At 47.4% G+C, this 21,373-nt stretch overlaps 5 protein-coding genes across 5 annotated transcripts; 3 read left to right on the top strand and 2 right to left on the bottom strand.

Moving 5' to 3' along the window:
- Nucleotides 1-558: 558 nt before the first annotated feature.
- Nucleotides 559-2,325, top strand: BDBG_16152 (uncharacterized protein; the record flags this gene model as incomplete). Its single annotated transcript, XM_031724157.1, has 6 exons — nucleotides 559-668; nucleotides 753-831; nucleotides 872-1,039; nucleotides 1,085-1,362; nucleotides 1,417-2,038; nucleotides 2,065-2,325. 6 exons carry the CDS (start codon nucleotides 559-561, stop codon nucleotides 2,323-2,325), a joined length of 1,518 nt encoding a protein of 505 aa, XP_031575905.1.
- Nucleotides 2,326-2,370: 45 nt separating this feature from the next.
- On the top strand, nucleotides 2,371-3,141 carry BDBG_16151 (uncharacterized protein; the record flags this gene model as incomplete). Its single annotated transcript, XM_031724156.1, has 1 exon — nucleotides 2,371-3,141. The coding sequence occupies one exon, from the start codon at nucleotides 2,371-2,373 to the stop codon at nucleotides 3,139-3,141; it is 771 nt and encodes a 256-aa protein (XP_031575904.1).
- Nucleotides 3,142-4,926: 1,785 nt separating this feature from the next.
- Nucleotides 4,927-16,475, bottom strand: BDBG_00595 (alpha-1,3-glucan synthase). Its single transcript, XM_002629303.2, has 8 exons — nucleotides 12,733-16,475; nucleotides 12,494-12,669; nucleotides 6,457-12,426; nucleotides 6,164-6,369; nucleotides 6,016-6,102; nucleotides 5,903-5,965; nucleotides 5,474-5,834; nucleotides 4,927-5,389 (listed from the first exon to the last, which is right to left on the bottom strand). The coding sequence occupies exons 1-8, from the start codon at nucleotides 13,084-13,086 to the stop codon at nucleotides 5,341-5,343; spliced, it is 7,266 nt and encodes a 2,421-aa protein (XP_002629349.2). The 5' UTR covers nucleotides 13,087-16,475; the 3' UTR covers nucleotides 4,927-5,340.
- On the top strand, nucleotides 16,179-16,742 carry BDBG_16150 (uncharacterized protein). Its single transcript, XM_031724155.1, has one exon. It carries the CDS (start codon nucleotides 16,212-16,214, stop codon nucleotides 16,461-16,463), a length of 252 nt encoding a protein of 83 aa, XP_031575903.1. The 5' UTR covers nucleotides 16,179-16,211; the 3' UTR covers nucleotides 16,464-16,742.
- A 701-nt stretch (nucleotides 16,743-17,443) lies between these two features.
- Nucleotides 17,444-21,368, bottom strand: BDBG_00593 (3-isopropylmalate dehydratase). The gene is made up of 4 exons (XM_002629301.2): nucleotides 20,945-21,368; nucleotides 20,844-20,875; nucleotides 20,697-20,771; nucleotides 17,444-20,632 (listed from the first exon to the last, which is right to left on the bottom strand). Exons 1-4 carry the CDS (start codon nucleotides 21,042-21,044, stop codon nucleotides 18,518-18,520), a joined length of 2,322 nt encoding a protein of 773 aa, XP_002629347.1. The 5' UTR covers nucleotides 21,045-21,368; the 3' UTR covers nucleotides 17,444-18,517.
- Nucleotides 21,369-21,373: the final 5 nt, after the last annotated feature.

The following is a 21,373-nucleotide window of genomic DNA, read 5'->3' as shown; positions in this document are numbered from 1 at the left end:
TATTTAAGTATTTATTAAAAAAGTATTACTTTTTTAAAAAATTAAAAATAGTCTAAAAAAAACCTTAAAATGTCTAAGAATAGTAACTTTATACTAAGAATGAACTAAATGAAATTAAATGAGATTATTTTCTTATTTTTTTCAAGTTATAGTTTTATTTTAAGATCTGATATATAGTCACTTTGTATATTTTTTTAATGACTAGTTTCAGCAGGATTCATGCCAAGAAATGTATGAGACCAGATCAAATGAAATTAAATGTGAAATTCATGATTCTGGCGGCCAGTCTACTGACTGATAAATTCAGAAAAAATGAAATATCTCTAGTAAAAAGTAAGAGTCTTCTTAAAAAAGATAAACTACTCTTATCAAAAATGTTGGTGCAATGTTCTAAAAAGAAAAATGTGTCATCCAGGCTATAACCTGTAGAATAGTTGAAGGTTGTATTGATAGATCTATCTACAAGAGCATAATATAGTGGTGGGTCACATGATCTAGTGGGATCGCTAACCGCAACGGCCGTAACGGCCAACAGAAGGGAAGCCGCGCCAAGCCTTGATGACTAATCCAGGCCCCATGCTTCAATTCCGTGCGACACCGCGTCCAAGTCGGGTCCGAACTCCTCGCCCCCATAGACCGTTGGTGGACGGTGGACCTGTACCTGGACGGTGAACCTGTACCTTGGACGGTAGGATTTCTACCGCCCACTGGTTTCATCGCCTGTTGACGCTGATCACTTCATCCGTATGCAGACCTCCGGACGGCCCTCATAGAGGAGTACGCGAACCAGAAAAAGCCCACGGACGGGGAGGTATACCGAAAGATCCGTCAGTATGAGGGGGAGCACAACGAAGTGTTTCGGCAGCGATAGGTTGCACGTTTATCAAAGAGCAATCGAGAGCGCCTTGAGCAGCTGGACAGCCCCAGGAACCGCCAACTCCGTCAGGTGTTTGATGCGTTGCTGGTCATCCCGGGACTCTGGGATGGTGGAATGCGGATCAGTATGGTCCATCGGTTGGTTGCTATCAACTGCATTGAGGTACGTCCCCGTGACCTGGTGGTATCACCTTCTGACATTCGCCAGCATATAGTCGCCTACCTTGGATTCGTGAAGGAGACTTGGTCAGCTTGGGTCAACTATGACGTCGGCGCGATGGAAAAGATAAGCCACGACGATGTGGAGAGACTAGAGTTGATGGCACCCGGCGCATCTCGCGTCGACGCGAAAGCGGCGTGTGGGCTTGTGCTGAGCGGCCAGGCCTTTGCAGGCTTCAGTGAAAGCGAGCGAATGGCCATCTGGACTCAAATGGAAGTGTTCGGTGGACTGGTGCCATCCCTGTACACGTTCTTTGAGGACTTCAAGTACTTGGAAAGCTGCGCCCACTGCGTGAAATGACTCTGCGGGCATCTGGAAAGCTCCATCTGGAGCATCATGCGGCATATGTTCATTACGCCCCCCGAGATGCAGGCGGATTGTCCCATTCAAACATCGGAGTTCACCTTCCGGCAAACGCTCACGGGAAGCAAGGAATGTCTTGATCTGGCATACCGACAGGTCTGGCTGTATGCGATGCCGCACTACCCTTTGATGCCGCCCGATCTAAAGAGTGAAGATGAGCTGTTAGCCAAACCAAACCGTGTCAAAGCTGACGAGCGTGCGGTCTATGAGATGGCTGAACTGGCATATCGGCTGGGATTCCGCTCTCCAGAGATCACAGTGTTGATGAACCAGTCTCCCGACCAGCAAATTGCGCGAGCCGCCCTGTTGCAGGCCAGGAAACCAGCACGCTTCCGATATGCCGCTCGCGTTCTTGATACACTCATTGACCGAATTGTCGACTGCTTCTCAGCTGCAGTCCCTGACCAACCAGACCAGGCGTGTGAGCTCCTCGCTGATAGTACTGTGAAACACCGGGCACGGTGCGGCATACCACGAATGGGAACCCACAAGCAAGATACTTTCTTCCTATTCCTCGATCATTTACATGCTGACGCAGTGCCGGTTGCTGATAACATCACACATTCTTCGTCCGCCGCTGTGTTTATTTGGCCTTCTTTGAAAAGTTTTTGCCATCCCAATCCAATGATGACGATCTCTCCGATGTTCCTATCCCGCCATTGTTCGTTCTAGATGGTAGTTCCGAGCGGGAGCTACTAGGACGAGAGCAGGTTCGGGAACTGGACAGAGAGGAAACAGAACTACGGAGAGCGGAGCGTGGCGTGCAACAGCTAGAAGGTACCCCCCCGGCACCTCTAGACCCACCCGAGCCGGAGCAGATGGCCATGGTGGTCTTGGGTAAGCCGCCAGGGCCAGAATTGTCCTAGGGGCAGCCGCTTGCTGAGCCGGACTCATCCGGTGGACAGCCAGCTATGAGTGATGAGATGAGCGCGGGAACTCCTGATGACGAAGCAGAGACCGGTGTCGAAGATCTACAAATCGATCAGCAACTTGAGACATCGCAACCAGCGGAAGTAGAAGAGGATGTGCTGGAACAAGGTGAAGAGGAACGCCTCCGGCAGGAAGAGCATGACCGCAGGCAGTCATTACTTGCCCGACTTGAGCGTTCTCGCGAAGAACAAGAGAGGCTGGATGAAGAGTGGGAGCAGGAGCGGCTCGAACAGGAGTTGAACCAACCGGCCGGGCCCTGGCCGGAAACCCCTCAGGGACATCCACCAGCAAGGGACCTCTCAGAACGGCCGGTGACCCAGCTAGATCTTGGTAACATATCAATGCCTGATCAGAATGACCGTAGCAGCGATACTCCACCGCCCAGTGGCCGGCCAACAGTAGAAGCCGAAATTCCTTTGCCCCGTAGAGTTAAAATCTCCTTCTGGTCCTTAACGCGTGGCCAGTGGAGACGAACTGAGTGTCTTGAAGTAGATCCCTTGGACCACTCCCCGGTTGAACGAGCTGCATCAGAGAACACATGTAAGAAGTTTTCCTTGTATGATATGAACATACAGAGCCTCAGCCCTGCCCAGTGCTTCCGGGCAGCAACTGCGGACGGAAATAACAGAATTTTCCTGCTCTCCGAGGAGGAGGGAAGGAAGTTAACCGCTGAGGGGAGACTCATCCCTGACAAAAAGCTTCTAGACTCTATACGGGATATTGATCGACTAGCAAAGAAGCGACGTAGATGAGATATTTCTAGCATTACACTCTCAAGTCCGTTGTTTTCACAAATTAAGTTTGGCCACTAAAGAATGTATATTTAGAGAGTCTCTCCTGTCACACTCTTTTGAGAGTCTCCCGGTTGACGGAATGAATAGACCCGATCCGACAGCATGAGGCTGGTGTTCCATCCGGACCGCTCAAGCGGCTGACTCCAGCAGTCTGTCTGATGATAGTTGGCCAATCGCTTCTGCCTTGTGGGCGATCGGTTTCGCTGTGGTTGGCTTGGGGCTGGAGCCACAGCCACGCCAATGGCAGATGGGGCCTTCCTCAACACTGCAGTATGCAGAGATCGCGTGGATGGCCCTGATCTGTCGTTGTAGTTCTACCACTGAAGTGGTTGATGGCAACATCAGGACTGCATCAATCATTATCATTAGCTCAGGTGACACGTACTGCTCCAGTTCACTTCTAACATGCTCATCAACCACCTTTCCAGATAGCTGTCACTCACTGTCAATCACTGGCTGTTCCTGTCAGAACTGATCCAGAATCTCACACTTGAGCAGTGTCCTCGCGCGCTGCTTTGCACTGTGGAGCCAGTGAATGACTTTGTGATGCCTTTGATCCCATCTCTTGTACTCCTCAACCCAGCATCTGTACCTCTTCTCTCATCAGTCATTGACCTCAGCCTTCCGCCGGTACCTCTGTCTGATCCTGCCATGAAGCCAGCTTGCAGCAGAGTCGCGGTGTTTCTTCAGATATTCAACTCTCCAAGAGATCTTCAGAATGTGAGACAGGTTGTTCACTGATCTCAACTGCTTCAGTGTCAGCTTCCATGAACAGCAGAGATCAATGAACCAGCTCATTGAGCACATCATTCTCATTAGCACTTTCTGCAGCTTGAGACCATGGTAGATGCTGAGAACATCAGCAGTGATGTTTCAATTCAGATAGTGTTTGACAAATGTATTAATGCTGACATGCTGGAGCATCAGGTTTTGAAGAAAATCACTTATATCTGCTGTCTGACAATGTCAACATTAACACATCACTTCAGAAGTGATAAGTGAGATAGAGAGAAGAGTGATCAGAAGAATGAGAGAATAGATGAATACTCACAGCTCTTGTTATAAGTCTTCACAGCTCTGTCACAGAGAATATACAGCTTTGTGATCTGATCAAAGCCTGTGATCTCATCACTCTTTCTCATCCAATTTCACAGTGATGATGTGGTCAGTCATCTCTCATATGTAATCCAGACATCATCTCCCTCACAGATCACCATGCAGATGATGAACTTGTCCAGCAAATCATTCTGCAGAGACAGTTCCTGCTGATTGAGCTCATTCAGAATGCCCAGGCTGTACAGCTGCTCCGCGGTTTTGATGCTCAGTGACTTGAACAACTGGATGTGAAACAGCATCCCCAGGAGAAAGACATGTGGACTGAGTACCAGGGTGGGATTGTAGATGATCTCCGGAAGCCAAAATGTGTTACTGAACAGAGAGTTAGTTGGCTCATGAAGGAACAAGGCAGCCATGAAGCATGGGTGAAAACTTACATATCCTTCATGCCCAGGTGTGTCTTGATCAAGTGGGCGGTCAGGCCCACACACAGACATGGTGTGCTGGAATGGGGGTCTCAGACTAGTGTGAGCATGAGGTTGTGACAGCGAAGCTAGATCAAGGCATCTGGCCAGTTGCCTGTAACGCCCGCGAGCTGGGTGTAGATGTACTGTGTGTTCTTTCGATTCATGACGCGGTTATTTTTACTTTCGTGGCAAATATTTAACTTACTTACAGTACATTTTTCTCGTCTACGGTCAGGTTTTGAAAACGGGCACAGAGCAGGAGCGGGACTATAAACATCCACTACTAGGGAAGCAGAACCCATAGATCAACATTGGAGCAGACCCTTTTTTCTCCGTGCATAGATAATTAGACATCAGAATCATATCAGAATCATTAAAGTAAATAGGCCAACAAGTAGTTATTGCAGCACAAAATAAATAAAATCTATTAGACAGATATCAAACCCGTTCCGTACGCCTTGAAAATATCACCGCGCCAAACATTAGAAGCCCATTAAAAAGAAAACAGCATAAGTTACAGTCACTGGCATATTAACCCCCAAAACCAGTGGTCAGATGCATAAACATATATCAGATAAGAAGTAACAGAAGACTTTTCAAGGGAAACCATAACGCGAAACGATTAAGATATTAATTAAGGTTTACTGAGCTGTTCTTTTCGGAAGAACAAGTAAAATCCAGCACTAGAGAAATAATGTTAAAACACACTTACACTAAGTGACCTTGCTTAGGGCCAGAAATGCCCCCGGGGGGGAGGGGGGGCTTACCATATGGCTAATTGACAAAAGAGACATATCCAAAACCAAGCATTCTCAATAGCGCTGATTCCTCCAGATATGTCAGGATGAATATCACCGGGACCAATCTTGTTGGGCGCAAAGGTGCGGGCGCAAATAGTTGCGATGGAACCTAGAACTTGGGCTGCAAGGAGGGTAAAACAGATATGGAGTCGGGTCAACGTTTGTAGAAGGATCATGCCGAATCCAACACCTTGCATCGCGTCAAGAACTCCCAGCCAAAGCCATAGGCTTCTTGATATCAATGCTCCTGAGATATAGCCGCCTGCCCAGGGGACGTGTTGGCCGATGCCACTTGTGCCCCACCATATTTGTGCCCATCGAGGAGCGCCTAAATAAATTGTGAGTGATGGGTTTTAACATGAATTCGTTATAACTGTATCATAGTTATCAACCTACCAAGTCCAATTGCAAAGAGAGGTAATATCCAACTATGATCCTTAGATAGGTAACCCAGGACCGCTGTAGAGACGTTAGTTATGCTTGGCCAGAAGGTAGAAATGAAACCTTACCAAGCAGTACAGCCCACACCACGATGAAAAAGAGCAAGATAAGTAGTACAATATGCCATGGCTTAGCATGCTTGGAACTCCATAGGACTGAGGTACATATATAGATTAGCAAGAGATCACCAACCATGCACAGTGGAAGATGACTTACAGGCCCAGTTTCGACCGTAGGGTGCGCTGAGGAAAAAATTCTGAACGACGACAGTAACGAAAAACCATATCACGATCTTTCGACGGAAGAGGGACTTGTAAAAGGAGGGGACTTTTCCGGGGGTTTGGCGATAGTAATTGGGAAGGCCAAAGAATAGTAACAGCCCGATTGTCCAAAGGAAAAGCCCAATTGGGATTGCAATTGCGCTGCATCTCAGTTAGCAGTGATGCTTTCGAGGAATTCATGCTTTTAAGGGGACCCGATGTGTAAATATGTGATAAGAATAAACTTACGTCAGCTTCCATGAAGACGCGATAGGATCGGCTTCAATAACGCCCTCAGCAATATTTTTCGTCAACGTTGATCCCCAGTACCAAAGGGCAACCACATATATCTGCTGGGTGCCTTGGATGACACAAGCTCGAAAAACCCAGTCTTTAACAGGTGCCCCGCTTTCGTCACCGAAGTTGAGTGCGAAAAAGATAGAACCGCTGGATGATGCCGTAGCGTACAACCCGGATCCGATGTTCCGGATCCAACCCACCCCATTCTCGGTCCCAGCGAAGCGAGCAACCCCAATAAACATGAACGCCAGACCATAAAAGAAGAACGGAAGAGACAGAGGGATAACGGATTTGAACCAGCGGAAAATGAACCACCAGATGATCGAGGTGATGAGATACGTGGTCGCGATGGCATATAGTTTGGTGGCACTCTGGCCGACCTCACCCGTGAGCAACGTGATCTGGTAAGAGTTCGCAGCAATTATTTGACCAAAGGCAAGAAAGAAAGAGTAAGCCGGCCAATCGCCGATTCGAAGCTGCATCCATTTTTCTAGGCCAGTTGGAGGTATGTAGTCGTTACCCAGCAGGAATTCATCGCCGTCCTTCCCATAATCGCTAGCCCGAGACTCGAGATCTTCACCGTACTCAGAGGGAGCCGGGGAAACACCACTCCCGCGTTTGGCACGAAACAATGACGGGGGATTGTCGGAATTGGTATTGCGCCCCAAACGAGCATTTCTAAATCGATTGAACCATTTCTTTTCGCTTTTCACCAAGTAGCCCTCGATGCATAGATCGGTTTCTGAATTTTCGCTATTAAGGTCTTCCAGTTTCTTCTCGAATGCCCTATAAAATTCACCATTGCTGTCGGTGAAGAATGGATCTACTTTCTGCAACTTAAAATCTTTCTTACTACCAACAACAGATCCCAAAGAGAGAACGGAGGTAGAACTGGGGAAGTTTCCAGAGTAAGGCAAGGGACGACTTGGCGGCAGGAAGCCATCTGCAGAGGAGGGCGAGGGCGGTCTTGATGTCCCTGGGGTCCTCTGTTCATTGAAATCGGCATTATGAAAGTTCCGACTTAACAAACCCAATTGGTTTCCTCGACCTGCCTCTGCTTGTTCCCGCGTCAGCGTGTATTCATCATCATCACCAAAATAGTGTGCTGCAGTGTCATCATCGCTCTCCTCGTCGATATCGGCGGTCACAGCCACACCAACGGGCTCCGGTTCGTTTTCAGGTTCGTTCTCCGGTACGCCCACTGGGGCATTATTTTTTCGTAATTTCCGTGGCACGTGAGATTCACCTCCCATATGGCCAGGACCAGACCGCACACCAAGTGAGAGATTCCTGCTGAGACCAGCTGGAATTTCATTATCAGTATCGGGACCAGGGCTGGAGTCCTGGTGGTAAATGACGGTATTTCTTGCTTGTGGCCCAAAAGCGCTCAATCTGTGGCCCGCTGCATAACTATGATTCCGCGACCCTGGCGTAGCGGGGCTCATGCTTCCAGGGCCAAGTGGGGAGCCCGGGATGCCAGGTGTATTGTATCCAGAAGGAGTATGAGGTTGTCCAGTTGACTTGGCAGATTCTTTGTTATGGATCCTAATTGCTGTACTTTGGAGGATTTCGAGGTCTTCCACCCACTGGGCAACAGGAAACCTCTGTGTTGCGGACCTCGCACGCATCATGGCTCTCACCTCAGGTTTCGAATTCAGTGCACTGTCGATCGCCAATTTGAACTGATTAAGGAGATGGCTAGTGGTGGTAGATTCAACGGTATACCACCAACCTGGCATTTGCCCAAGACCACCAACCCTTGCACCGATGCCGAGAGCGCCTTTCCGACCAAACTCGACAGCTACCAATCCGAAAGGCTCATCTCTAGATGGAATCAATGCAAACTCAGCTCCGCTAAAGATATACGGTGGGAGAGCTGTAAATTCAGGTCTAGAGAAAACACGGCCAGGATAAAGCTTCATCATCTTCTCGAGCTTCAAAGCAGCAAATTTTCCATAAAGGTCGATCACTGGCCCGATACATATTAACTGAACATTCTCGCGTGCTTCCAGGACAGCAGGGAAAACATCAGCGATGAGGTCAACCCCTTTCTGCATCGACCAACGCCCGACAAATACTAGCAAATCTGCATCCGGATTTTGGTCCAGACCTGCCCATTCCTGAGCTTGCCTTTTAAGCTCTGCTCGTTTAGCTTCAAATTCTGGGTCGACAGTAATATCAGAGTCTTTGGGCAGCTGTTTGTTCCATTCGCCAGTGTCTGATGGATCGGGATTGGGTAGGTTGCCGACTTTCTTCAGTCCCCAGAAGATCGGATATCGTGCATACGAGCGTTTTCCGTATTTCCTCGAGACGCCCACTGCCCCAAAGCCCTGCTGGTGAACACGTAGATAGCTTGCGCCAGCGTGAAGTAAATTGAACACTTCGCCAAACTGGACATAGCGGGATGCAACATCTAGTGGAAGGTTGAAAACAGCACATACTTCTTCCTTTTCTGTCTGTGTACGCATAGGCCATAGGCCCTGGAATTCAGCGTTGTGCAAGGAAAGACAAGCCGGAATCGTTTGAGGTAGGAGATACAATGGCGCAGCTGAACCGTGATAATCGTTAATATGGTACAAATCAACTGGGAATCTTCTAATCGCCAAAGCAATACACTGGTTCCAGGCAGAGTAGTAAATAGCACTGTCGAGATCATCCATGCGGGCTGGATATGGCTCAGCGGTGGACTGCTGCCGAAAAACAGGTGCGTCGAGAAGAACGTAGGTGATATTGTTAAGAATATGGTATTGAACCTTGACTTCGTACGCATTCCCAAGGATAGTCACTGTCATTGGCTCGGCAACTTGGTCAACTGGGTAATCAACTCCGCCAACGCAGGGGATGACCCAGATCAGGTCCTGATGTCCAAGATTCTCTCCCATTAGCTGAGCCATCACACCCAGACCTCCAATCTTGATTTTGATTTTCCAATCTGGAATGTAATACTCTAGGGTGGCAATTAGAGTGGTACGTCTTTTGCCCGAATGATCGACAAGCGCAGAAGTCGACTGTACAAATTTCGACTTGTTTGCGAGTTTCATTAGCGGTTTCATCGTGTGAGATTCTTCGAGAGCTTGCCTCCGAAATTTCCGTCTGATAGCGAGAGGAACAAATCCCCCCTTATCGCTAATTCCGACCTGATTAAATTTGACCCGGTAAAAGGATTTCATGAACACATAGATACCAATAGCAGAGGTCAAAATAGGTATAACCCAGAGGAGGATGTATAGAATCAATTGGTGGTAATGGTTACCGACAGGGTGCAATTGGAAACGAAGGGTACCGTCGTTCAAGGAAAACAGCCAGGCAAGATGAGGCGCAGGAGGGGGTTGCGTAATGTTTATGATAGTTTTCGCAAGCGAAGATGGCGGTAAGCGATCCAATACAGAATCGCCATCTATGTCACCAAATACAAATGTTTGATCTGGCTTACCATCCGGGTTAATTCCCCAAACATTGACTTGAGCTAATGCAGGCCATTCTGTCATAAATATGAACTTCCATATTCCGTCATCATCCTGCACCATGTGGTTTTTGAGACCAGCGTCATAGCCATATTGGTTATAAGGACCGTTCCAAAAGAGATGCGGAAATCTTCGTGGTTTGCTGCTAGGCCAATCAAGGTCGCCATGTTGGACATGAGAGCTACTCCCAGTCATACGATTCCAGTATTCAATTGAAACATGCTCGCCTTCCCATCTTTGCAGTTTGGTGCCAGACCAATGCTGGCGCTCGAGAGTAGTATTACCGCCCTCGTAAGGTAACCAATCTGAAAATGATGAACCCCAAGTCAAGGAGTACCGATAAAGGTCTGCTCCAGCAGCGTGATGAGTTACATATAGGTTACCTTTGTTGTCCTTATGTAGCAAATTCGATGAATAATTTGCAGCCCGGGTGAAAACCATAGGGTTGTCTGGTTGCCCAATACGGAAAAGGAAATGATCTACCGAAGTCGTATTGGTAAGGCCATCATTGCTGGGGGCATTCGAGATTGTTACCCTGTGTACCCCATTGTAGACACCAACGAGATTGGCAGACCATTTCCATGAATGTGGAACTTCACCGATATATTTCGGAGGTTCGGGGGTCACCGTTGTACACTTGACACTACTTGCGTCAATAGATGGCTTTTTACCATTGTCTGTAGTTGAATTGAACGTAATGCTCCTAGTTACGCCATCGCAGCTCATCGCTTCGGAATAATATAGTTCAATGGGAACTGTTTCATCTTGATCGGGAGAAACTGTCGACTGCAGGCGAGCATCGTGTCCTGGAACGAATTTTGTGACCATAGGTCGTGGTCGAATGAACCTGTCCTTGGGAACGTAGGCTCTGAAATCCCATGGTTTCAACTCGAGGCTATCAAGACACCCATTAAACTCGGCAGATTGATCAAACCCTAGCTTCTTGGGACCTTCTTTCAATGTAAGTTCATCGAAGGGATAGAACAAATTTTTGACAGTGGTACCACTATCAAAGCTAGATATGAGTGCCGTATCATTATCCGAGCAGTCGAACTCATACTTGTGGGTTTTGTTGTAGTTTTGATACACAAGCCAAACTGGGAGATTCCCTTCCCTGCCGAAGTCTTGGACGGCCTCAAAACGACTACGGTGGATGGACCACATTCCAGTTTCCGTTGGTGTATTATTGGAACCGGGGAGGAAAACCTGCCACGTTTGATTTGAAAGGTGCTGAACGAACCACCCATCATTTAGCGTCGGGTAGTGCTCCCTCATTTGATACATGGTTTTCAAAACATTCCGTACTGGGTGTGATGGATCTCTATGGTCGTAGCTCACAGTCTCGTCATGGCAGGCATATTTACCAGACTCAATGGGCCATTGATAGTACTGCTCAGAGCCAAGGCTGTAACAGCCGTGGGTTTGCCAAGCTGTTGCTGGTGACATGGCCTGCCGCCCGAAGATATAATTCCGAGCAGTATTGTCCAAGACGTAGAATGCTTGTTCTTCGCCCCAAAGTAGCAAGGGGATACCAGGTAGGTGAAGCGTGGTAATATAGAAGGCTAATAGCATTCTCTCTGTCCCTTCCCTAATGGTCGGCCAGCGAAAAACATCCTGATTCGTTGCTCCGAACATATGGCGTGGATCAAACTTCCCATTGGCATTGACGAAGTCATTTGTGAGGAGGAACTCGTACCAAGTGTCCACCCAGTTAACGGGGGTATCATATCCGGCAGCAAGGTTACCGTCCATACCAAGGAACCGGGTCAAAGAACGATAGATCGAGTAGTGGAATGCACCAGCATCCAGAGCAGATTTGCCTGGTTCGCGGATGAAATATTTTTCGCTCGAAGTGTTCGTCAGCTTCACGGCGTCCTCCAACGTCTCGGGTAACATGTTCGGTTGACGTCCTCGACCAATATAAATAGATCCAAGAGTATTTCCACCCGTGATTTCACCAGGCAGAAAGAAGTTATGTTTCCCAACACTTTTGGCGCATTCACGATAGTGCTCACTTATATCCGCGAACGCATCGACTGTCGCCTGTAAGGCCTTATCATATCGGAAGCCATCAATATCAAGTTGTCGAATAATCAGGCACGAGTGCCTCATGAGTCGCTGCCTGACAGAAGGAACCCATTCACGTAGACGGTCTTGCACGGAAGCAAATTTTGCAAGCTGGCGCTGCCAATCTGGGTAGACTCCAAAAGCTTCGATATCACCATATTGATCAAAATCACTATCATAGCAGCCCTTCAGTTGGTCTGTGACATCATTGCCAACAGGGTAACCGTTTTCCCAATAAAACCTTGGATAATCGCACGTCTCATTGTAGTTGTTGCCGATATCGAAATCCACATAACGACGATTTGTCTTCCATACTGCCTCATGTTCGTTGACATCAAACGGTGTTGTTGTATTCAAATATCCTTTGAAGCCGATAAGGTCGCCCATTCTATTGCGATTGATCAGTATACCCTGTTTATTTGCGGTAAGAGACAGTAATGCCGATAGCTACTTACGTTGCCAAAGTGTTATCCATAAGGACATACATGCCCCGCTTATGTATTTCTGTAATAGCATATCTGAATTCTTGGATATTACCGTAATGTCGATCGAGAAGGGTAGTGTCAAGCACCGAGTAACCATCCGCGCCCGAAGGCGCGTTCATCAAAATAGTTCCAGCGAGATAGATACCCTTCATGAGCACGCGTTAGCAAATTTTCCAGATTGAGCAAGAAAGGCTGAGACCCAAACACACCTTTATTCCCATACCCTGGAGATAATCTAACGTATCCACCAGACCACTTATGTCGCCCCCGTGACGCATCTGATTCGAGTTCAGATCATGTTCGAAGAACGTGCCGTTAATGTTGTCATTCCTCGGGTCTCCATTCACAAATCGATCGAGGAACAAGCTGTAGAATGGAAAGCGCCAATTCTCCGGCGACGGGAAGTACTCATGATTCTCCCATTCTCCGTAATAGTCTGCGGGATTTGTAGCTGTCTTATTTTCGTTGAGGTTATATCCCTCAAACTCCGGGTCGTATGGCCAACTCGTCGCTCCTGTAGCGAGAAGCGCCAGCGACACTCCCACCAACCACCGCCGCATCATCAATAATGACTAGAAATTATGCCGCTATGTACTTCGAACATAGGCTGCGGCGATACCCAAGGTGTGAAACGAGTGGAATGGTGGTAGGAAAGTGGAAGTATTACCTGACCAATAAACCAATATATTGCATCAAGCTCCTCGCTTCCAGCACTGATATAAAGCTGAGGCTTGAGGATTTAGAACGATAGACTGATTTAAAAAAGAATAAGAAACGACCGTAAATGGTAATGCAACCAAAGTATTAAAGAAACTGTTCATTAGAAAATATCAGGACATGAGAGAAGCAAAGAACAAGAATGTCAAATAAAGAGACAAGGTCGGCCCGGGTAGAATCTACCAAGTAGTAAGTTCTGGGTGGGGGCTGGGGCGAATATGACTTCTTCCGGCTTCAAAAAGAGAAAAAAAGGTCCCACCCGGGTACCCCGGTATCGATGAATTTTCATTCAGCCTCCATTACTCATCGCATTATTGTGGCACTGGCAGACGCTTTGCATCTAGCCAGCTGAAAATGTATGAAGCGAGATTCTAGCTTGGCAGATACATTGCTATTTTCGGTGTCGGACGACTACGCAGCGTAGTCAAAAGTCTCAGATCACAGGGAAAGATACAGGCGCTAGTAATGCATGAGAGGATCATACGCTGCCTGAAATAGTCTCTTAGGGCCATTCGTCCTGAGCGTGACGGGAAAATTTCAGACACGACCTCCCTCGGTCACCGGAAGGAAGAATGCTCTTTCGACATGAAGTAGCAAATCCAAGGAAATATAAAACTAGGTCCTCATCCATTCTCCCAATTCTTTACCTTCTCATCTTCTTCAAGGATTTTTGATTTTGCTTCCCAAGTCGAACACTTGCTATTTTGGCTTGGGCTTACACCGGAGCTTTCTAGGTTTAGTAGAAAACAACATGACTGGTGTTGGGATACAAACATAGTCTCTGCTGGCGATGGTGAAACGAGGTCAAGGCAAGCCCAAGAGCGGAGTTTCCCAGCCAGGAAGAATAATGAACTTCAAAGATCAAGTTTCGCCTTTTTTTTTTTTTTTTTTTTTTTTTTTTTGGATCGCTCTCCTTATTCCATCATTTTCGCCCGCAACTTGTGTGAAGCATCCGCAGGCTGTTCCATGAGATATCACCGATATGCGACATCACGTCTTGACGTCGACCATGCAAGAGTGTATCGAAAACGCCAGCACGAATTCAGGCACCGGTGGGGGGAGTGTTCCCTTGTTTGGTATTCTGTGGCTCAGGAACGGTTGGTATTGGAGCCGAGTTACTGATTGTCCAAGTCAGGCACCAACCAGAGCCGGAAAGCAGGCAAGTCCCGAAGTTGCTATCAGCTCTCTTCGTCCTTGCGGCTCGTTGGATTCAAACGAATAATAATACTGGCAATAATAATGATGATGGGGATATTTAATTTAACAGCCACCGGAATCCTCGAATCCTGGCCGTATCATATCGTGTGTGTCCACGTCGTCGATGTTGTCGACTCGAGGAGGTGGAGTCAAATTTAAGTTGTGCTTGGGTGTGGCAGCGCCAGCCGGGTGTCCGACTTGGGACTAGCTGCATCTCGCCCAGCCTTGGCGCTTGAGCCGCAGTCGACGAGCCATGATTATTCTTATTATTGTCCATTTTCCAGTTGCATCCGACAAAAGAGAATAACGCGAAAAGAAATAAATACAGATCCCGCTGATGAATTCTTCGGTTTGCTGGAGACTCCCGATGTGGTGCCTTTTGCGCCTCGGAGATGGGTGCTGACAAGCCTTGGCGAGTCAGCTTTGATGTATTTTCTTTTTTTTTTTTATGCTTTCCATTATTTGAGCGGGATCGCTTGAACAAATCCTAAAAATATTATTCTCGAATCCACCGAAGCAGCCATTCATCTGTCATTGGCTGCCGAAGTTCTCGATACGATCCATACCCACAGCCACGTGTAAGCGTATTGGAAAGGTTGTTCTTGGTGAGTAATGTTTCATATTTTTAAGCTTAGCAACTCAGACAACGCAACTGCTGGGAACCTAGGCTGCTATGCTGTCGCCAGTTTCGGAACTGAGGGGGAGCACATCCTTCGGGGTTCAGGGCCTGTTAATAATATGGGATAAACGGTGATAAAGATGATTTTTCTTTTTCTTTTTCTTTTCTTTTCTTTTTCTTTTCTTTTCTTTTTCTTTTCTTTTCTTTTTGATTTGCTTTTTGAGGGCTGGTGAGGGCTGGTGGGGGCTGGTGGGGCCGGTGGACGTAAAGCTGGATAGCTGTATTTGACGGAAGAGAACTTCAAATGGATATTTGGTATTACTATGATTTGATCCCTGGATCGCACCCATCCCTGGCATGGTTCTCCTTGAAACACAGCCGTTACTTATCCTCTTATTCAACACGAGTATGACAAGGCACAGCAACTGTCGTGGTCTTCAAGATATGTGGGTGTATTCATCCTCGCTAGAACAAAGTGCATGTTTGAACGAAGGAATTTCGACCGAAAACTCTTCTGGCATTTTTGTCCTGGCAACATTCATCAATGGGTATCCAAGAGGACAATGTCAGAAGGCCAAGCTTTGAAGATGAAGACACTTTCTATCCAGGCGAAACATGCAACTCATTGCAAGAGACAACTGGATGGGATGTCATCCTCTTTTGCACGTTCCTTTCCTTTCTCTTTTCTTCTTCTTTCCATCGTTGTTTTTGGATCGCCACCTTTCGCTTCTGGTTTGTTGAGACATATTCCGAGAAAAGTGAAAAGTGGAGCTTGGATATCGAATAGGCGCACTCTGATAACGACTTCGCCAATTATGCTGCAGAGGAGTCTTTGAGCTGAGCAGTGGGGCTCGGCGTAACCCAGCTCCAAGCCCTTCAAGAACTAGTTGTCGGTCGAAAGGCCAAGGGGCATTCAAGGTCAATCAGAAATGCAAGAACTGACACACACCCCAACTCAAACCAGGTCTAGATCAAACCGGAACGGACCAGAAAACTGGAGACTTCATGCCATCGTATCATCCATCTTGAGTTGGCGTGGATGAATAATAAATAATAATGAGAATAAATAATATGACGGGCCCCCGAAAGAGTCCACGAAGAGTAAAATGAATAGTTAATCTTGACAAATCTGCCTCGTAATTATTACCAACCCCTATGAGACCAAAGTCCGACTGCCGAGAGATGCTTGAGAGGCCATCTGGTCGGAAAATTTGCTCAAGAGCGCCCGATCCCAACCATCAGGATTCAGCCCAGATTAGCGCCGGCACCGTGGCCATTATTAAACAGAGCCTCGATTTCTGGATCGCGCCCTACCGATGCGACCATCGATCGTTGCTTCAAGCAACGGCCAGCAAGCATGCCATCGTCATTGGCTTCCGTAGCCAGATTGTGGCCCGTGTGGGCTGAGAGTGTCCCGAAATCTGAAGGAGGAGCCAAAAGCCCATTATTATTATTAATAACAAACTAAGCACGGGGAACAGGGTTTGGTAAGATCCTGTCGAAGCTACGAAACAAGACCACAGAGAAGTCATGGATATGTGGGGGGCGTTCCACTTCGCTCTGGTTGTTCCTCACTCCGTATCGGATGATAGTTCGTTTAAAATATTTACTGAGACAAATGATGACACCTGAAAAACTGAACAACGGTGAAGAAAAAAAAGGGAAAAAAAAAAAAAAAAAAACAAACTATGAATATCTAACAGCTTCGCCACATGGCACATGTTACCTGTTGTACCTACCTAGGTGATTTTAAGTGCGTTTACTTGCCTGATGCCCTTGTTTCCATCTTTGGCTTTTGAATCTACAGATCATCTCACAGGGCTCCCGAAGAGACAGGTGGATGACGAGCAGAGAATAGACATGGTACTGTACTCCGCACTCCAAGAGATCGCAGGCGTGGAGACCTAAGTTATGGAAATTACAAAATAGTAAACATAATTTTAGAATTTCTACGTGGTTGACCGCAAGAGTCATGTCAACATCTAAATCAACAGCGTCATCCATGTTCAGGCAACTATTTTAACGCGCTCCACTCTGCATTGTGATCCTTGCGACGGCCGCTTACGCATACGCAGTAGTAAGGCTTACTGCGGACACAGTACTCCGTACGCACGCTGCCTATCTCGGGAGATCACTCAGATCAGATCGTCCTGGTAGGCTTGTCGTCCGCCCAGCTTCACCTACGCTGTACTGTGTGGATCACATACTATTATTATTATGATACTAAGCGACAAATCCTTCGAATAACCAGCTATCCCAAACAAACGTGCATGTTTCTTTCAAATAATAATACTATCCGGCTGGCAGCGAATATTACATACAACCAGTCATCTCCAATTGGACTAATTCATCAGCTTGCTAGAAGGATCAGAACTCATGTCCAGGACCAGCATCGGGCGTAATAATAACTAATGACAGATGCAGAGCAATTCTATGGAAGCGCCGATTATTCCATGTCTGATATTTTGACTTGAACCGGCCCAAGCAACCCCTACCACGTCTTCAGCTGACATACAGAATCTAGAAAGGAAGGGCATAGGGATATCCAAATCCAGACACAGCTTGACCTATTAATACCATCGGCTTTCTATTCTTTCCAATATCGAAATGCCAACATGCACACCCAATCGTTGCAGATGCTACCTATACTGTTGCTAAATCTAGTCGGCGGAGTGGTGTGGGGAATGTGTGATGATCTACTGCGCAGAGCTTAAATAAACGTACATTACAAATGATACTCTCTTTGCAGGCAACATGGATATGTTCGAACGAGCACAGTTATTAATCCCCGAACCAGGGAGGTTCGGACTCCGGAGTAGATAGAGACCGCGGACGATTATAATGTCCTTCCTTACAAGTGCTCTTCCTTTTCATAGGCGATAGAGGGAAATGAAACGTAAATCTGTTAGATTAGAGGAAAAAAGTAGTCTCCTTAAGAAATGGAATTATTTTTCTCCCCTTTCAGCCGGTTTGAAATCTAGCGTTGTTAAAGTCAGGCCAGGGGGTTAGGTTAGCCTATGTAGGAGTAAGGGAAATTAAGGGGGAGTAGTTGGGGCACTGTCTGCATAAACAGCTATAAAGAGGGAGAGCAGTGGTGTGCACAAGAATGGGGATGGATACATCTACAGGCATTCACAAAAGGGATCGAAATTTTCATTCAACTAGCTATAAAACCTAGCCCGGTGAAGGGCTTCAATCGAAGTCCCTTTTTCTTAGCTTTTTCCTTCTAAAGAGCATGCATGGACTGAGCCGAAAGTGAAAAGTAAATATTAAACAACGGATAAGCGAACTATAATTGTGTTTTGAGAGAAAGAGCAGAAGAAAAAAATGGTATCTCAGCAAGGAAAAAACAGATAGATCTGATCAAATATAGAATTAATCTCCCTTTCCAGCATTAGATGCGCTTGTCCTTTTCAAAAAAGAAACCTACGAAACTCCATTCCCGACAATCAAAATTCTCCTCACCACTCCAATGGTTCCCCCTTTACTTCACCCCTATTCGTTTTCGGAACAGCGGCAGCTGAAACCATTACTGGGCCTTTCTTCCCATTGCCGCGTTTCAGATATCCCGTGCCGTCCAGCCATGGCGTCTCCAACGAGCGAACAGCCTCGAACTGCTTAATCTTCTGCTCCATCTGCATCGTGAGTCCAATGTCATCCAGACCATTGACAAGGCAATGTTTCCTGAATTGCTCAACGTCGAAGTCCGCCAGCTTGTTTCCTGAGGCGTCGTTGACACGTTGGTTGGGGAGATCGATTTCCAACTCATTCCCAGCACGAGCTTCCGCGAAGATATTCTGGTATGCAGTGCTATCGGTGATGATGATGGGCAACATGCCATTCTTGAATGTGTTGTTGAAGAATATGTCTGCGTATGAAGGAGCGATTATACATTTTATGCCGAAATCGAGGAGAGCCCATGGAGCGTGTTCTCGGGAGCTACCGCAGCCAAAGTTCACGCCTGTTACGAGGACTTTGGCGTTGCGGTATGGTTCTTGGTTGAGGATGAAATCTGGTTTCTCAGAACCGTCTTCAGCGAATCTCAAGGAGTAGAAAAGGGCGCTTCCTAGACCGGTGCGCTTGATGGTTTTGAGGAATTGTTTGGGGATGATGGCATCTGTGTCCACATTCGCACGGTCTAGTGGTGCTGCAATGCCTTTAAGCGTCGTGAACTTTGGCAGACCAGCTGACGTATGGGGTGTAGAGCTATTAGTGTGCGGTTCATTGTCTTCAGGGAAGTCGAGGATGCGTTCCAGGTCATCTTCGGTATCGATTTCGTCAACGACGGCTTCGACATCAACCTTTGGCGCGACCCTCTTTTGGGTCAGTGGATGGGCAGTTTCGATTTTTCGGACATCAGCAAGCTTGCCGACGATAGCGGCAGCAGCAGCCATTACCGGGGACATGAGATGTGTCCGCCCGTAAGCCCCCTGACGACCTTCGAAGTTTCGGTTAGATGTACTGGCACATCGCTCGCGTGGGGAGAGGATATCTGGGTTCATGCCGAGGCACATAGAACAACCAGCTTCTCTCCATTCAAATCCAGCAGCAGTGAAGATCTTGTCTAGACCCTCAGCTTCTGCTTGTTGCTTGACCAGACCCGATCCCGGGACAATCATCGCCCGTTTGATGTTTGGAGCTACTTTCTTACCCTCAACCACGTGAGCAGCAGCGCGCAGGTCTTCGATGCGGGAGTTGGTACAAGATCCAATGAATACCTTGTCGACGACGATATCTTGCATTGGCGTGCCGGGAGTGAGTCCCATGTATTCCAAAGCGCGCTTTGCGCTCGCCTTCTTATCCTCATCTGTAAAGTCATCTGGCCCGGGGACAACTCCAGTGATTGGTACGACATCCTGCGGGGAGGTACCCCAAGAAACGCTTGGGACGATATCCTTTGTATCGATGAAAACTTCTTTATCATATACAGCACCTTCGTCGGACTTCAGACTCGACCAATACTTCACAGCCTTCTTCCACTCAGGGCTATCGTATTTTGGCGCCAAGGGCCTTCCTTTCAAGTATTCGAATGTAGTCTCGTCTGGTGCAACCATGCCAGCCCTAGCGCCAGCCTCGATACTCATGTTGCAAATAGACATACGCGCCTCCATGCTAAGCCCTCTGATAGCGGAACCGCAAAATTCAATGACAGAGCCATTACCACCAGCAGTTCCAATCACACCAATCACGTGGAGAATAATATCCTTGCTGCTAACACCTGGTAGAAGCTCACCGTCAACTTGAACACGCATGTTCTTGCTGCGCTTGGTGATGAGTGTCTGCGTGGCCAGCACATGTTCGACCTCGCTGGTGCCAATCCCAAATGCCAAGGCGCCAAAAGCGCCATGCGTCGATGTGTGGGAGTCACCGCAGACTACGGTTGTGCCTGGAAGTGTGAACCCCTGTTCCGGACCGATGACGTGCACGATTCCCTGCCTCTTGTCCCCCAAGCCAAAGTATGTGAGCCCGAAATCCTTCACATTCTCCTCCAGGGTCATACATTGCAGCCTCGAGTCCATCTCTTGCACGAAATTCTCGACATTTTTAAACGTCTTGCGAGATGTGGTGGGGATATTCTGTAGAGAGAGAGTTAGACAAGCGTAAAATAAATTTACGAGCCTTGGGAAAATGGTAACGTACATGGTCTACTGTGGCCAAAGTACAATCTGGTCTCCGTACCTTCCGCCCAGCATTCTTAAGCCCCTCAAACGCTTGCTATTCAACGACATAGTTAGATATGTGTACGCTGATTGGGTATAATTAACTTATTACTAGGGAGTAACTTACAGGTGACGTGACTTCGTGGACGAGATGTCTATCTATTGAACTGGTTAACACTTGCGCAGTCCGTGGCAAAGCTCTTCATGCAAAACGGGAGCCAGGCATACCAATATAGAGCAAGATAGTTCCATCCTCCTGCTCATTCACAACATGGTCCTGGAAGACCTTGTCATAGAGAGTCTTAGGTTTCTTCTCTGCGGCAGGCATGATTCCGTCCTCCTGCTGGTTAAAGAGGCGGGCAAGCTAGGTAGCTCAATTGTTCGTTGTCTTTGCGTTTGTAGTGATCGGGAGGATAGATATTGATTAGAGGCAAAGCACAAAAAGATCTCGGTTTGAACAGATGAGAGATGAAGGAGGAATATCAGAACAGAAAGCTGTGTACGGAGTATATAAAGGATGAAGCCGCCTTCAAGTAGCTCCAGAGAGCTTTGCGCCAGAGGGAGGGGTCGGCGCCGATGTCGGCGGTAAGCAGATCAGGAAGCAGCGTGATTGGCCGCGCTGCATGACTCGGTTTGCAGCGGTTATCGGCCCGGGGA

The sequence above is a fragment of the Blastomyces gilchristii genome, assembly GCF_000003855.2.
Source record: "Blastomyces gilchristii SLH14081 genomic scaffold supercont1.1, whole genome shotgun sequence".
Taxonomy (NCBI): Eukaryota; Fungi; Ascomycota; class Eurotiomycetes; order Onygenales; family Ajellomycetaceae; genus Blastomyces; species Blastomyces gilchristii.
This window is presented reverse-complemented; position numbering and strand designations above follow the sequence as displayed.

Bases quoted from the DNA above. Each gene is read 5' to 3' on its own strand.
- BDBG_00595 (XM_002629303.2), bottom strand. From the start codon at position 13,086: ATGATGCGGCGGTGGTTGGTGGGAGTGTCGCTGGCGCTTCTCGCTACA. The intron at 5,835-5,902 runs GTAGGTTGATAA...CAATTTATTTAG, and splicing joins TCTCTTTGCAATTGGACTTG to GCGCTCCTCGATGGGCACAA. The intron at 5,390-5,473 runs GTAAGCCCCCCC...TTATTTCTCTAG, and splicing joins TTTTGTCAATTAGCCATATG to TGCTGGATTTTACTTGTTCT.
- BDBG_16150 (XM_031724155.1), top strand. From the start codon at position 16,212: ATGAGACCAAAGTCCGACTGCCGAGAGATGCTTGAGAGGCCATCTGGT.
- BDBG_00593 (XM_002629301.2), bottom strand. From the start codon at position 21,044: ATGCCTGCCGCAGAGAAGAAACCTAAGACTCTCTATGACAAGGTCTTC. The intron at 20,876-20,944 runs GTATGCCTGGCT...CCAGTTCAATAG, and splicing joins AACTATCTTGCTCTATATTG to ATAGACATCTCGTCCACGAA. The intron at 20,772-20,843 runs GTAAGTTACTCC...GTCGTTGAATAG, and splicing joins TCCACGAAGTCACGTCACCT to CAAGCGTTTGAGGGGCTTAA.